Source organism: Ochotona curzoniae, unplaced genomic scaffold, assembly GCF_017591425.1.
Source record: "Ochotona curzoniae isolate NIBS_2020 unplaced genomic scaffold, NIBS_Ocur_1.0 scaffold_4701, whole genome shotgun sequence".
Lineage (NCBI taxonomy): Eukaryota > Metazoa > Chordata > Mammalia > Lagomorpha > Ochotonidae > Ochotona > Ochotona curzoniae.
The window spans coordinates 50262900-50277582 of record NW_024467122.1 but is presented as its reverse complement, the minus strand read 5'-3'; the positions used below and the strand labels follow the sequence as shown (position 1 = coordinate 50277582).

The following is a 14683-nucleotide window of genomic DNA, read 5'->3' as shown; positions in this document are numbered from 1 at the left end:
CCCAGGGACCTACAGGATCACAGCCTTCAATAAAGGAGCCTTCACCCTCAGTGATCCTGGGAGGTAGCCTGAGGGCAGGAAGTCCTGCTTTCTGCCTTCTCTTCGGTAAGAATATGACCTGGGAAGGTCCCTTCCCACACACACACCCCATGAGCCAGCTCCCCAGGCTGAGGCTCTCAGCAGCCCTGTGCAACCAAGCAGCTCCACATCCACTGAGTCACCTGGAGAAGGACACAGCTAACACCTACCTGAGCAAATGAGGCCACACGCACTTCCGGGGCTGTCAAACCCCACCTCCAGCCCTCAACAGCTCCGCCCTCTCAGCCCCAGGGCTACCTGTTAGACCTGAGCCACAGTGGGGTGGGCAGCTCTGCAATACAGGCAGGTGGGGCTCTCTGCTGGCAGTTGGGAGGCCCAGCCATGCTGTGGGACATTTGGAAACGGTGGCTGGCCAGCAAGGGGCTGCCCCTTGTGGGGGCTGCACTGCTGCGGGAGAAAGACAGGAGGGAGCCACAATGGAAGCACCTGCAGGTAAAGTACCTGGCTTCGCTTGGGAAGCACGGGCTAGAGGAGTCCTGGGAGCAGCAGTGTCCTGGAGACCCGAGGTCAGCTCCAGGGCCGGGATTGGGGTGGGATCTACTTATTCCAAATGAGCTAGCAGTGCTTGAACTAGAGAGATTGGCCAAGACTTAGGCTGGTGAGGAAGATATTGACCTTTGGTTTTACAGAGAATGCTCTCATCCGGCTATGGAATTTAGGGCAGGAAGACAAATGAGAGGGTCAGTGGAGACGTGGAAGCAGGAGTTTCATTTCCAGCAGGTTGCAGTTTCTAGAGGTGACTCTCTGGAGCAGAGCCAGCTCAGCTCCCTTGCACCTGACCTTATCAGGGAACCCATGGGTGGAGTGTGGCCCTCTGTTCTCAACGTGACTCCAGCTCTCCAGCTACACCCAGAAAGTCTCAGATCTGTGCTGTGTGGTGCCCTTGACAAGCTCAGCCTGCCAATAGCTCAAGATTGAGCCAGAACTGACAGATGCCAGGGTGCTGGTTCAAACTCAAGATGCCAAGCTCTTTCATGCCTGGGTCCTAGCAAAGGCCTCCTAGACTTGCGGAAATAACATATTGGTGATATCAATGAAGCCTGGCCAGGCTGCTGAACTATCACCCAGTGGGGAAAATCTGAACTGGGAGCCCAGCCTTTGGCACCTGAGTCCCCATCCTGTGTTCTATTGTTTCAGCGGGAAACCCACCCCTACTATGACCTCCAGGTGAAGGTGCTGAAGGCCAGAAACATCCAGGGGACAGATCCATGTGAGTGGCCCCTCCCTACCCGTTCTTCCTTGATTTTCCCGGATATCACCTCAGGACTCAGCTGGGGTGAATGTGTATGTATGTGTGCATGTGTGTGTATATTTAAATCTATATATGCTGTGAGTACATGTGAGTTTGTGCATGTGTGTGTGTCACATGTACATGCACAAGTGTACGTGTGTGTGTGAGAGAGAGAGAGAGCACTCATACACACCTTGTGAGTGCACTGGGAAGCATCCATGATAAGGACAGGCAGTGGAGGTGCCAGAGGGGTAGGCCAGCAGACTCCAGCAATCCAAGCCCAAGACTGACAGTCCCTCCCCTTTCTACCCACAGTGTCCAAAGCCGACTGCTACGTGAAACTGTGGCTGCCCACGGCATCCCCTTGCCCTGCCCAGACTAGAATGGTGGCCAACTGCAGCGATCCTGAATGGAACGAGACCTTCCACTACCAGCTCCATGGTGCCGTGAAGGTGAGCTGGCCAGGGCTGGGCTGTGGAGGCAGAGACACTCTCTCAGGGCACTGCTTGCCCCCATCCTGTCTCAGCCTCCACCTCCCACCTGCCCTTATCCCCAGAATGTTCTGGAACTCACCCTCTGCGACAAGGATGTCCTTATCAGTGATACGCTCTCCCAGCTCCTGTTTGACCTGAGCAGTCTCAAACCTGGTCAACCCCACAGGCACACCTTCTCACGTAACAGCCAGGTAAGCTGTGCCTGTGCTCACAGGTTGAGGAAGTCCCACATGGGCCAACCTGTGAAGACATGTGTGCCCTACTGTGCCCACGAGGAGCCACAACAAGTCTATCCCTGGCCGGTGGGGTGGTGGTGGCAGTGATTGGCAGGCGGGAAAAACGGGCTTTTGGAGTTTTTTAATAGTCAGTCACCCTACTCCACCCCTAACTCCTGTAGGACTTGCAAGAGCTGCAGGTGGAATTTGTCCTGGAGAAGAGGTGAGCCCTTTCATTTACCCTGGAGCCCCACATGGTTGAGCTGAGGAGCCAACACCTAGCCACCATGTCCTGAGCCAGCCTGAGAGAGGCTGGCCTGCTCTTGTCACCCATTTGTTGGTAGCCAACAGGACCCCATCCCCAAAGCCATTGTCAGGGGCCACATGGCCCAGGACCCATGGCCTAGGAGCCCTTCTTGCTTTTGCAGCCAGGTGCCTGCATCCACAGTCCTCACCAACGGGGTGCTAGTGGTGAGTAGGGAAGCCCTCTCCCCGCCCCCACCCGGGTTCTTCTGGACCAGGGACAGTGGAGAGTCCTGGCAGAGCCCATCCTATCTTAGAGGGCACCACATGGGGAGAGGTTGCCTTGAGCCTGAATGGATTGCTCAGGACCCCACCTTCCTGTTTCCCAGTGAGGCCCCAGTCCTGGGGTTGTCCCAGAAGCCACTCGCAGGGGCCCCTCACTGCTCCTTGCCAATAGGGGCCTGCTTCAGCTAAGTCCTGGGAATGGGTGGGTGTGACCTTGAGGTCCAGAACCCTTGGAGCTGTTTCCTAGACCCTGCCCTCTCCTATTCCTCATCCTCCCCTCTCTCTCTCCTTGTTTGGGCCCTGTGAGCTATCTGGTTCCTGGAGCTGTTGTTTTCCCCAGACCCAGCCATGTCTGAAGATTCAGGGCTCCCTTGGCAGAGATGGGACGGCCTCACTTTGGGACAATGGTGAGTCCAGCCACAGCCTGGAGTCTTGTCTCCTCTCCCAGGGATGCTAATGTTAGGAGCAGAAGGTCTTCCTGGTTTCAACACTTCAAAGCTAACCAGGGAGGAACAGATGGTCTTGGGCTGGGATGGGAGTGCATTGCCTATTCACGGAGGTGTCAAGTCTAGAGGTTGCATGAGTTCAGTGTTGCTGTATCACAAACAGGCATGAAATCACCGAAGTATGCAAGCTGCACTTCCTACGGCACACATCTGGGCTTCAGCCAGGGCTAGATGTTGCAAGTGTTACAAGTGTTGCAGCATGACGGCAGGGCCCCTTGCATCTTTCACACCCGTCCAAGCTTGTTCTTAAAAGGCATCACAAGAGAGCAAGCCCAGTTGAGCAAGAGACATGCAAGTGCACCTGGTCATGGCCTGGTCACTTATCGATGTGTCACCAGCCAGAATAAGGCACCCAGTACAGCCAGAAGTTGCAGAACAGGGAAGAGTCGTTGGGAGGGGTGGAGGGTGGTGAGGTGGGGGGCCTCCTCCTCTTTCTGTTGCCCAGAGAGAGTCCAGAGGGCCCAGAGCAGAGGCTAAAGCAACAAGGGTGCCCTTGGAGGACAGGGCTGGGCCTATCAGCTGAGTCCTGCCTGGGTCACACAGAGCCAGGCTGTGGACCTTCAATCCTTGTAATAGCCTGGACAAGCAGGCACAAGCTTATCCTCTTTTAAGTCAAGGCACCCAAGCTCACAGAAGAGCTAGCTCTTTCACACGGTTAGTAAGTGGTTGAGCCAGGACCAAACCCAGAACCCCTTTCTCACAGCTACAGGCTCAGCAGCATCTTCCTGCCAATAGCACATCTAGCTCCATCTCAGTCCTCAAACCTTGGTGCGAATGCCTGTTTTCTTTCCTTATCTCTGCTTCCCACCCTGGTCAGATCCTGTCTCCTGGTCTCACCCTGTCAGGGAGGGGCTGCAGGAGGCAGAGCCAGGTTGCTTTGTACTCCCAGTATCAGACCCTCTGTGTCTCTACTGCCATCACACCATGAATGTATGCAGGGTCTGGTTCACTTCCCATGGAGGTTGCACACAACCGGTTCTCTCTGGACCTGTACCTCTCTTCCCATAAGGCAGTAGGAAAGAAGGCAGCAGCCTCACCTTCCCAGCCCAGAGGCCCACCACTGCTCCTGCTTCCAGCCAGGCCTTCCCTGTTGCTGCCCTAAGAGACACCTCATCCTCTCCAGGGTACTGCACGCCCAGGCTTGCTTCCCCCTCCTCTGCACACCTGTCACATCCTCTTTCAGTCTCACACTTTGGATAATAGAATCCAGAACGACTCATAGCCTGGCTTCTCTCTGTCCCTCCCGGCCCCCGCCTCTTGCAATGAGCACAGAACTTGGATGGCAGAGCTCCCAATTGCAAACTGGTAATTAACACCTAACAACAAATAGGAAGTTAATTTCATATAATCATATATCGTGTCATTAATATCCTCACTTTAAAGTCCCCAGCCCCACAGGCTAAGAGCAGGGGATTTATCTGTTTGTTTCCTGCCTCCTATCCTGCCCTTAGGGTCCAGTTCTGCCTCAAGCAGGGCTGTAGAAGTTCCAGGGTCCTTCCTGACAGGCCCCATCCCATGGTTAGCCCTGGTAAGCACAGGACTAGCATGGGTGCAGAGTAGGCCTCTCCCAGGGGCAGAGCAGGCCCCTGTACTGCCACCAGTATAAGTGGCACTGACGCCCACCCACTTCCGTGCCCCACTCAGACCCTCTGCTCTCAGGTCCTGCCCAGATCCAGCTGGCAGTGCCCGGGGCCTATGAGAAGCCCCAGCTCTTACGCCTGCAGCCTGCCAAGGAGAAAGGCCCTGCACCCACCTTTACCTTTCATGTGAACCCAGTGCTGCGCCCCTGGCTGGAGGTAGAGCTGCAGGAGAAGCGGACGGTCCTGCAGGTGAGTGAGCCCCAGGTCCAGGGTGGATAAGGTGCTTGGTTCTACCTGCTGGTGCACAGTTTCCAGCTATGCAGCTCCTTGCCCATCCCCTTCTCCACAGGATGACCCAAGCACTGAGCTGGAGGCTGAGATCCGCACGCTGGGCAAGGGGGACATCCCACTGTCTTCTCTGCCCCTAGGCCAGGAGGAACGACATCCTGTGGTCCTGGGGGAAGTGAGGCTTGGACCACTCCCCCACCCTGGGGTGCTAAAGGGTGATGGGTGAGGGGGAGACACCTGCCTCCATGACCACCCAGAGAAGACTAGAGGAGGGGAAGAGTATCAGACCAGCCCACAGCTGGGTCAGGGTGTCCATATTGGGCCACAGTACCCTAGAATAGGAGAACAGGGGCTGCAAATGGTGAGTGGAGGACCCTGCTTGCAAGCTTGGGACTGAGCTGTAATATCTTCCAGGGCCTGGAAGTGGTGCTGAGCATGCGGGCAGAGATGAGGTAAGGAGAAACTCTAGGATGGAAAAGTTGGGGAGACCCCCAAACCAGGGGAGCCCACCATCCACTCCCAGCTCTGGGGCTCATGGCCAGGCCCCAGGGTGCTTTCTAAGGGGTTCCAAAGAACTCTGGGTGGGCTCCATGGGCTGGGCCCTCCCCCACTGCATGGTCACCCAGTAGACCACTCCTACCTCCACCTGAAGTAGCTCTGGAAACCTGGACCTGCGGCTCGGCTTTGACCTCTGCGATGGGGAGCGGGAGTTTCTGGACAAGAGGAAGCAGGTGGTGTCCAAGGCCCTGCAGCAGGTGCTGGGACTGAGCAAGGCTCCAGAGAGTGGCCAGGTACAGAATGGGAGGAGGACCCAAACCCCAGAGCCACTGTCAAATCCTTCGGGTGAACCTGTGTGGCTCAGAGATGAAAGGAAGCTCTAGGGAGGACAGGGGGCAGGACTTCCCACCTGCACGAACAGGGACAAGTCAGGACCCAGTAGGGAGCTGTGAGCAGACATCCTTATCTGGTGTACCGTGGACCGGTAGGCTTCAATTGCAGCTTCTCACATACTCACAGCCCGAAGTCAAGGTGCCCAGGGTTGATTTCTGATGAAACCTTGTGTCCTGTTAAGCAGTGGCTGGAGAAGAGGGGGCATTACTATTTCAAGACCGAAAAGGACTGGGGAAGGAACTGGAAATTCAATGCTCCAAACCCCCATGGCAAAGCTAAGCAGCTGAAAAGTCCCCAGCTCTGATCCTGGCAGGTCCTCTCTGGCCCTGGAGAGGGCCTTCATACCCAAGTGCTTCTCCCATCCCCGGGGCCCAGAGCAGGCTGCCAGAGGCTGTCACTTTAGCTTGTCAATGTCTAGAAATGTTTTTACTGTTGCTCCAGTGATGGGGGAGGTGGAGGGGAGCTTCTGCCACCTACTGGCCAAAAGCCAGGAATGCCACTGAACTCCCAATAGCGAAGAAGGGTGTGGTCCCCAAAGTCACTGGTACCAAAATATGGACAGTGCCAAAAAAGCCTGCTTTGTCTGCTTTTGCTCTGCCACCGAGGCTGCCAGAGAGGGGCCTTCCTGGCCTCATGGTTAAAACCCACTTCCAGAACCCACAACAACTTGGGTTTGGTGGCACGTCACTCGATAGTCTGGGCATATTGTTTAACCTGGCTGTGCCTTTATTTTCACCTGTGACCTGGGAAGACCTTGGGTGGCTGTGATGACTGCATGAGGTCATACAAGTAAGGCTCTTAGAAGAATGCCTGACGCCTAGGAGGGCGCTTGAAAAAAGTCCACAGACAACATATTTCAAAGCTGTTTATTTGGGGACTAAAAGTTTTGAAATCCACGCAGAGTTTTCTCACAAGAAGCATTTTCTATAAGCCCTCGAAAGACCTCTCGTGTAAACAAGCATACAAATGACAGAAGTGATGGCATCTGTTCTTTTTCCCAGGTACCTGTAGTGGCCGTTTTGGGCTCCGGGGGTGGAACCCGAGCCATGTCTGCCCTGTATGGTAGCCTGGCGGGGCTGCAGGAGCTCAGCCTCCTGGACACTGTGACTTACCTGAGTGGGGTCTCTGGGTCCACCTGGTGAGTGTGCCTTGGTGTTCAGAGGGAGTCCCTGGGATAGGACTGGAATTCTGCATACAAGAGGGTTGGAAGGGGTTGAGGGGCTCCTCTGTGTGGTGGGTCTGGGACAGCAGGTACAAGTGATAGGAGAGACCCCTCAGGGTCACCTGCTCCCTGCCCCTGCATCCTAGATGTCTTTCCATCCACAGGTGCATCTCCACTCTCTACAAGGACCCAGCCTGGTCGCAGGGGACCTTGGAGGGCCCCATTGAGCATGCCCGGGCTCGGGTCTGCAGCAGGAAGTGGGGGGCAATGTCTCCAGAGCGACTTCAATACTACATCCAGGAACTAGGGTCCCGAGAGAGTAGTGGTCACCGCACGTCCCTCGTCGACCTCTGGAGCCTCCTTATAGAGTACTTTCTGCACCAGGAGGTGAGGAGGGGCAGTAAATAAATACTCACGGCTTCTCTCTTCCTCCTCCCTCAGGCAGAGGGCTGAGGCCTGTGAAGTGGAGCCTGAGGTCTGCGCTCCCCTAGAGACGGGAAGAGTGAATTACTAAGGTGCGCGCCTGGCCCCACTTCCAGATACTCAGGTCTGGCACCTGTAGGTTTCAGAAACGGTTCTAACCTGAGACTCAGTCACAACGCCCCGCCACCTGGAGGCTGCTCTGAGAACTGCAGGCCCAGACTGGGCAGGGAGAGAATTGAGAAGTCCACCCTATGGTGTGTGGCCGACTATCAGCGGAGGGCAGAATCACAGGTGCTCTCGCTTCTGCATTCCCTAGAGATTTAGTTTCTGGTTCATATAAGGGACTGGCTTTCATTGATGCCTTTCATATCCTCTTGCTTTTTTATCTGGAATGTGTTTCCTGGAACGCGCAGTGGTCCTGCTCAGCTTCAGCCTGCATAGAAGTGTCTTGGAGAACCAGACATGGTGACCCGCAGTTGTTCTGCAGTGAGCCAACCTCAGGCCATGGGAAATGGCGACCGTCGTTTCCTAAAAGTTAAGCTACCTCCTTCCTTCCTGCCCAGGAAAACCCTGCCAAGCTATCTGACCAGCAGGAAGCAGTCAGCTGGGCCCAGAATCCTTACCCCATCTATGCTGGCATCAACGTCTGCCCCAATGTCAAGGCTGAAGATTTTGCAGGTGTGTGGCATGGAGGTGGAAGAGGGGTCCACATGGGACAATGCCTGCAACATGACTTGGGCCTGAGGGTCTTGATGGGCAGCCTCTGACTACTTTGCCTTCTTCTCTGGGTCCCCAGAGTGGTGTGAATTCACCCCCTACGAGATTGGTCTCCCAAAGTATGGGGCTTACATTCCCACTGAGCTCTTTGGCTCTGAGTTCTTCATGGGGCAGCTACTACGGGTGCAGCCGGAGCCCAGGATCTGCTACCTGCAGGGTGAGTCTGGGCTGTAGAGCTGGGCACAGGCAGGGGCCCAGGCCACACCCTCATATAGGGGGGCCCTACCTGTCTCCTCAGGCCTGTGGAGCAGTGCTTTTGCTGTCAGCCTGGATGAGATGTTCCTGAAAATAGATGGCTCGGGCTTTGGCTTCCTGGACAGGCACAGGGGCAGTGTGGACATCCCAGGTGAGAGACCCCTTCCCGTGCCACTCACCAGTCATCAGACCCTGACTGAAGGACAACAGAGGACTTGGCTGTTGCAAAATCACTGCTAGCCTGGGGTCTCTGGGTGCCATACCTTTGAAGTCTCTGCTTTGGGCTCTGATGAGGCCAACCCAACCCAAGAGGCCCTGGGTGTTGGTTTGCTACTCTGTCCCTGCTCTGGTGGCTCCCCCTGGGCTGGCCCTTCAATGTACCCCAGAGCCCTCTGTGCAGGGCCTTGGTTGCCTTCCTTCCTGGGGCTGTTTGGCTCAGCTCTCAGGTTTCAGCTGAGAAGTCCCCTCCACTCTATCCCTCAGGGCTGGTCGAGGGTCTTGCTCCATGCTCCCACAGCTCCACTGTGGACCTTACACAGGGCCTGCATAGGTTTTAATCATCTCTGGCTGTGACTTTGTCCCCCTAGAAGGGGTTCTGAGCCCTGGTGAAGCCAGCCTAGTCCCTATTTTCTTATTTTCTTAGCACAACATGGCATGCATGGTAAACTATTCAGTGAGTATCTTTCATGACTATTTCTATATTCAGAAGACAGTTAGACAGAGGGGGGAAAGAGAGATTCTCCATCTACTGGTTTCACTCCCCTAGGTGGCTACAATGGTCAGGACTGGGCCAGGTAGAAGACAGGAGCCCAGAATTCCATCTGGGTCTCCTGCATGTTTGTCAGGAGCCTAGACCTGAGGGCCATCTTTTGCTGCTTTCCTGAGGCATAAGCAGGGAACTGCATTGGAAGCATTCGGCCTTGGACCTGTATTTCTGTGGGATGACAGGTGGTGGCTTAGCCCTCTGTGCCACAGTGCTGGCCCTTTAGTGAGTGTTCCATGTGCATTGAAATGCTGAGCTGAAGTTTTCAAAAGAATGGGAGATCAGGGCAAATTTGTAGCATCCAGGTTAAGCTGCTTCTTGGGCCCAAGACCTGCCTGTTTCTGATCCAGCTTCCTGCTAATGTGCCTGCTCTGGGAGACAGTTTGTGTCCCTGCCATTCACCTGGGAGACCTGGCCAGAGCTCTTGACCCCTGCTTTGGCCTGTTCCAACCCATCTGGAGAATAAACTAGTGGATAGAAGGTCTTTCTCTCCATCTCTATATTGTTCTGCCTTTCAAGTTATAAGTGAATAAATACCATGTCATTGGGCATCTTTGGAAACATGTAGATTTTGAAAGCAAGGTCCATTTCAAAGGAATTGTGTGAATCATTGGTTGGATGCATTGGGGCGGTGGGAGGGTCGCTATTAGGATGGATGTGGCTGCCCCATTGGCTGCTCCACCCCTGCCCAGACGACTGCCCAAGGCTGCAGGTGCAAGACCCGGCACGGCTGCGCACACGGATCTTCACCCCGCAGACAGCCTTCTCCCAGGCTGTGCTGGACCTGTTCACCTCCCGCCTCACTTCCCCCGAGAGCGTCAACTTCATCCGGGGCCTCTGCCTGCACCGTGACTACGTAGCTAGCAGGGAGTTCATGTCCAGGAAAGGTGGGTACTCCTGGAGGGGCTTCCAGAGTGGGATCTGAGTTCCAGTCTTGTGTCAGCTGTGCATTGATGGGAGGAGGATCTTGAAGTCCTATGCTGCGGTGGGGTGGGGACACAGTGCTTAGAGAGAAGGAGAAACCACAGAGAACTTGGCCTGTCCTTGCAGCCACACACCTGGACTCCCTCCCCAACCAGCTGACGCCCATGTGGGACTCCCTGTGCCTGGTGGATGCAGGCTTCGCCATCAACTTGCCCTTCCCGCTGGCCCTGCGACCCCAGCGAGCTGTGGACCTCATTCTGTCCTTTGACTACTCATTGAACAGCCCCTTTCAGGCAAGGCACTATGGAGGGGCGTGGAAGGCAGAGGCAGCCGGCTCTCTAGGGTGACCGGGGTACCCCTCTATGGGTGGAGTGCCCCTTGCTTACTGCTGGCAGCATGTGACTCCCCCATGGAAGAGATGGTAGGGCAGGCCCTGGGGCGTGGAAGCTGCCTATAGCAATCCCCCTCAACTGGGCCTGTGTTACTATGGTAGCAATCAAGCCCCTTATTAGGACTTGATCTAAAGCCAGGAGGCAGTGTGCCGATGTTGTCATCTTGCTGTGACCTCTGGCTATACTCCTGGACCAGTCCTTCCTTCCTGTGCCACTTCTTTTCCCAGTGACAACCTGGAATGGGAGGAAGGACCATGCCAGCTCCAACCCTAGCCTTATGTGATCACTGAGAGTCCTCCTGAATGGTTGAAGCCAGCATCTTGACAGGGACAAAAAGGGGTGGGGAACAAGGGAGTGGCAGTGAGTACCATGATACTGGAGGCACCGGGTAATTGACTGTTGCACCCTGCCCATCCACTGTGAATCTTCACACCTGCTCCCCTAGGTAGCTGTTCCCTTTGTTATTTCTCTTGTGTGGAGGCTGACCCACAGGTGACTTAAATCACTGAGCTGGCATGGAAGCCTGGGGCGTGGGAGCCCAGGGGTGGGACGGCCAGGTCAGGAGCTTACCTCCCTGCACAGGCTTTACAGCAAACGGAGAAGTACTGCCTGGAGCATGGCATCCCTTTCCCCAGCATCGTGTTGGGCCCTGACGACATGGTGCAGCCCCAAGAGTGCTACCTGTTTGTGGAGGCCAACGATCCCCGCTCGCCCATCGTGCTGCACTTCCCCCTGGTCAACCGCACCTTTCGCACACACCTGGCCCCAGGTAAGGGGAGGGCTGGACCTGGGGGTGACTCCAGCGTCCTGGGATGCTGGACCAAAGGACATCCTTCTCCTGGACAGCCTGAGCCACCTGCATCAACTGCTGCTGTCCAGTGCCGCCTGCCCCTGAGCATCCAGCCAGGCCATCTCCTCCCAACAGGCCTGCAGCTGAGATGGGGAATCAGTTAGACATCCTGGGGACACGAGAGGCATGGGCACTGTTGACTGTGAACCTGGGGGGCTCCAACTTGGCAACACTTCATTTCTATATCTGCAGGTGTGGAGCGGCAAACAGCCCAAGACAAGGCATTTGGGAACTTTACCATCCACGGGCCAGACACCCCCTACGGCTTGACTGACTTCACCTTTGAGCCTGAGGAGTTTGACCGGTTGGTGGCCTTAAGTAGATACAACGTCCTCAACAATGTAGATTCCGTGAAGCGAGCCCTCCAGCTGGCTCTGGACCGGAGGCGAGCCCCACACAGCATGGCTGACCAGGAGGGTTGTGGCACAGAAGGGAGGCTAGGGGGCTCTGGGCCAGGAGTGGGTAGATTCTAGGGGAGGCTCTTGTGGCCCACCCTTTCCCAGGGAGCTCAGCAGAATCACACCATGGATGTGGGACAGCATCTTCTCCACATATTTCTTGGACGTGATGGGTGGGTCATCTCTCCAAGGGCCATCAGAGATGTTAGGCAGAACAGAGCAGGACTCATTTCATGGCGCACTGTGCTGAAACACACGAGAGGGCAGCAGAAGGTCTGGGCTTCCTGCGTCTCACCAGAACAGGAACTCTGAAAGCTGGCATGCAGACTGGTTTCTGCATACGGGGTCAGTCCCCCACTCTGCCCTTCCCACCCTGTACTCTGGATGCGGTGCTGTCAGAATAAAGAGGGGTCATCAGTCAGTGTCACTGACCCCACTGCAGGCACAGCTGTGAACAAATGGGATGCCAGGGAGCAGGTGGCTGGGCCAGGACTCTGACCAAGAAAGTGGTCAGCAGGTGCAGGACTGACCTTAGTCAGGGCCTGAGAAACACCCGACCAGGATTGAAACTGGGAGCCAAGCCAAAGGTGGAGTAGGGGGCAGGTGTCAGATAACCTGACAAGTCTGACTCCTGCTTTTACACAAAGGGGCATCTCAGTCTACACCTATCCTAGTCCCAGCCCCTGTCCAAGATGGCCGGCAATAAGCTTCAAGGTCTTGGAGCCAGTGTCATGGTACAGAGGGTTAAGCTGCCACCTGCTACACCAGCATCTCCCACCAGAGCTGGATGGAGTCTTGGTTTGCTGCACTTTGAATCCAGTTCCTTGCTTAAGCACCTGGGAAAGAGGTAGAAGACGGTCTTGGGTAAACCAGATGAAGCTCTTGACTGCAGAGGATCCAGACCACCGCTGCCATTTAGGGGAAGGGAGAACCAGCAAATGGAAGACCCCTCTGTCACTCTGTCTCTCAGATAAGTACATTTTTAAAAATTGTTCCAAGGGGCTGGCACTAGAGCACAGAAGCTTGTGTTGCCGCTGGCAGCACCAGCATCCCACTTGGACATCAGCTCCCGTTGAGCCCAGCTGCTCCACTTCTAGTCCAGTTCCCTGCTGCTATGTCATGTGCAGGAAGATGGTCCGGGGCACCTGCACCCTACTTGGGAGACCTAGGTGAAGTTCCTGGCTCTTGTGGGAGTGAACCAGCAGGTGGAAGATCTCTCTCTCTCTCTTTCTCTGCCTGTCCTTTCTGTACAACTCTTTCAAATGCATATACATACATTTAAAATAAGTTTCAAGATCCTGAAAGTGCCTGCGTTGGTAGGATTCGACCAGAAGAACACAGCCATGAGCTTGATTCCCTCTGAGCCTGCAGGCCCGTCGTCCCTTGGCTCCCAAGGGTTCCTCCTCCTGTCAGGGCTGTCTGGCAGTGTGAACTGCACAGTCTAAGGACAGCCATGCATATGACCTGATGATGTGAATTGCTGCCAGCAGTCCTGGCTTACAGCTACAAGGGTGGGGTGTGTGTGTGTGTGTGTGTACAGAGGCTGGATCAATTCCCAGGTCCCTGCCTTCTCATGCTCTAGGCTCTCACAGGAATCTCCTGCAGAGGCACAATGAATTCCTTCCCTCCCTTGCATGGGTAGCGCAGGAAGGTGGGTGTTGCGAGCTGACCAAATCTATCTCAGAAATGAGTCAGAGGCAGACTCTTAGACACTTGGGAGTCTTTATTCACTGGCCGGCACCAACTGGTGGCCTATTTCATTCTACCACACGTGAAAGAGAAGAGCAGTCCGGACCAGCCATGTTCAGGGTTTTGAAGTAACAATCATCCAATCAACTACAAGAACATTGGTATGAGCCTGGCTTGGTAGCCTAGTGGCTAAAGTCCTCGCCTGACATGTGCTGGGATTCCATATGGGAGCTGGTTCATGTCCTGATTGCTCCACTTCCACTCCAGCTCCCTGCTTGTGGCCTGACATGTGCTGGGATTCCATATGGGAGCTGGTTCATGTCCTGGTTGCTCCACTTCCGCTCCAGCTCCCTGCTTGTGGCCTGGGAAAGCAGTGAAGACAGCCCAAAGCCTTGGGCCCCTTGCACCAGTGTGGGAGACTCGAAGGCTCCTGGCTTTGAATCAGTTCAGCTCTAGCCACTTGGGGAGTAAACCAGCAGATGGAAGATCTTTCTCTTTCTCTCTCCTTCTCTCTGTAAATCTCATTTTGCAATAAAAATAAATAAATCTTTAACAACAAAAAGCAAGATTCATGCTGGAATGAGATAAGCACTCTAACTTCTCTTTGGGGACTTTCTAAGAAGTCAAGGTTATGGCAAAGGTCAGGTTATGGACATGTCCCAGGAGCGTTTCAGAAGACCTAGCCTTACTGTCACCATTTTCTATTATCAGAGCCATCACAGTGGGGTCTGTGTGAACACCCCTCTCCTCCTCATTCTGGTCTTGCAGCACCTTGGTCTGTGCTGAGGGTGTGAATGAGTTGTCTTTCATTTCACAGGAACTGTTGGCGGAGGGGACGGAAGGGTGGCCCAGGGAAGGGCTCCTAATGCCACCCTTCCCCGGGTGACTGGCCTCCGGAACAGGCCTCACCATCTCATGCCCGCTTCCAGCCATAAATGCCGGAGCAGAGTCTGCCGGAAGCCCCACGTGGGGAGTCCAGGGCTCCGTTCACGCAGGCTGGGGGCAGGGTGGGAACAACGCCCCGCGTCCCTCCCTGCCCGACTCTGGGGGGCGCACTTGAAGGTGATTTGTGTGCTCCCCTCTGGGCTTGGCTGCAGTTCCGTCTCCAGATGCCATAGGTACCCCCAGCCACCGTGCCAGGTAGCAGGAGCGAAGCGTGCCCGCGCGGCCCCCACGCTGGAGGCGGCCCGGCTTACCTCAGGCCACAGAGTGGGTTTCCCTTTAGGCTTTGCTGCTACTCCACCTCGAGTCCTAGTTCTTTCCCTGCCTAAAGACAGA

At 55.3% G+C, this 14683-nt stretch overlaps 1 protein-coding gene across 3 annotated transcripts; it reads left to right on the top strand.

The window, feature by feature from the left end:
• Positions 1 to 75: 75 nt before the first annotated feature.
• On the top strand, positions 76 to 12718 carry PLA2G4F (phospholipase A2 group IVF). Of its 3 annotated transcripts, none has more exons than XM_040969689.1 (20): positions 76 to 531; positions 1237 to 1309; positions 1646 to 1782; positions 1887 to 2015; positions 2222 to 2262; positions 2468 to 2510; positions 2908 to 2974; positions 4733 to 4902; positions 5003 to 5116; positions 5356 to 5393; positions 5597 to 5732; positions 6834 to 6970; positions 7159 to 7381; positions 7981 to 8095; positions 8214 to 8351; positions 8433 to 8540; positions 9845 to 10039; positions 10203 to 10369; positions 11051 to 11237; positions 11511 to 12718. In XM_040969689.1, exons 1-20 carry the CDS (start codon positions 421 to 423, stop codon positions 11789 to 11791), a joined length of 2610 nt encoding a protein of 869 aa, XP_040825623.1. In that variant the 5' UTR covers positions 76 to 420; the 3' UTR covers positions 11792 to 12718. The 3 variants fall into 3 exon arrangements, with proteins under 3 accessions (XP_040825623.1, XP_040825622.1, XP_040825621.1); XM_040969688.1 differs by having other exon boundaries at positions 9845 to 10066; XM_040969687.1 differs by having other exon boundaries at positions 5594 to 5732; positions 9845 to 10066.
• The last annotated feature ends 1965 nt before the right edge of the window (positions 12719 to 14683 follow it).

Coding starts and splice junctions, on each gene's coding strand:
- PLA2G4F (XM_040969687.1), top strand. CDS start 421: ATGCTGTGGGACATTTGGAAACGGTGGCTGGCCAGCAAGGGGCTGCCC. Junction 532..1,236: donor CACAATGGAAGCACCTGCAG/GTAAAGTACCTG, acceptor CTATTGTTTCAG/CGGGAAACCCACCCCTACTA. Junction 6,971..7,158: donor GGGGTCTCTGGGTCCACCTG/GTGAGTGTGCCT, acceptor TTCCATCCACAG/GTGCATCTCCACTCTCTACA.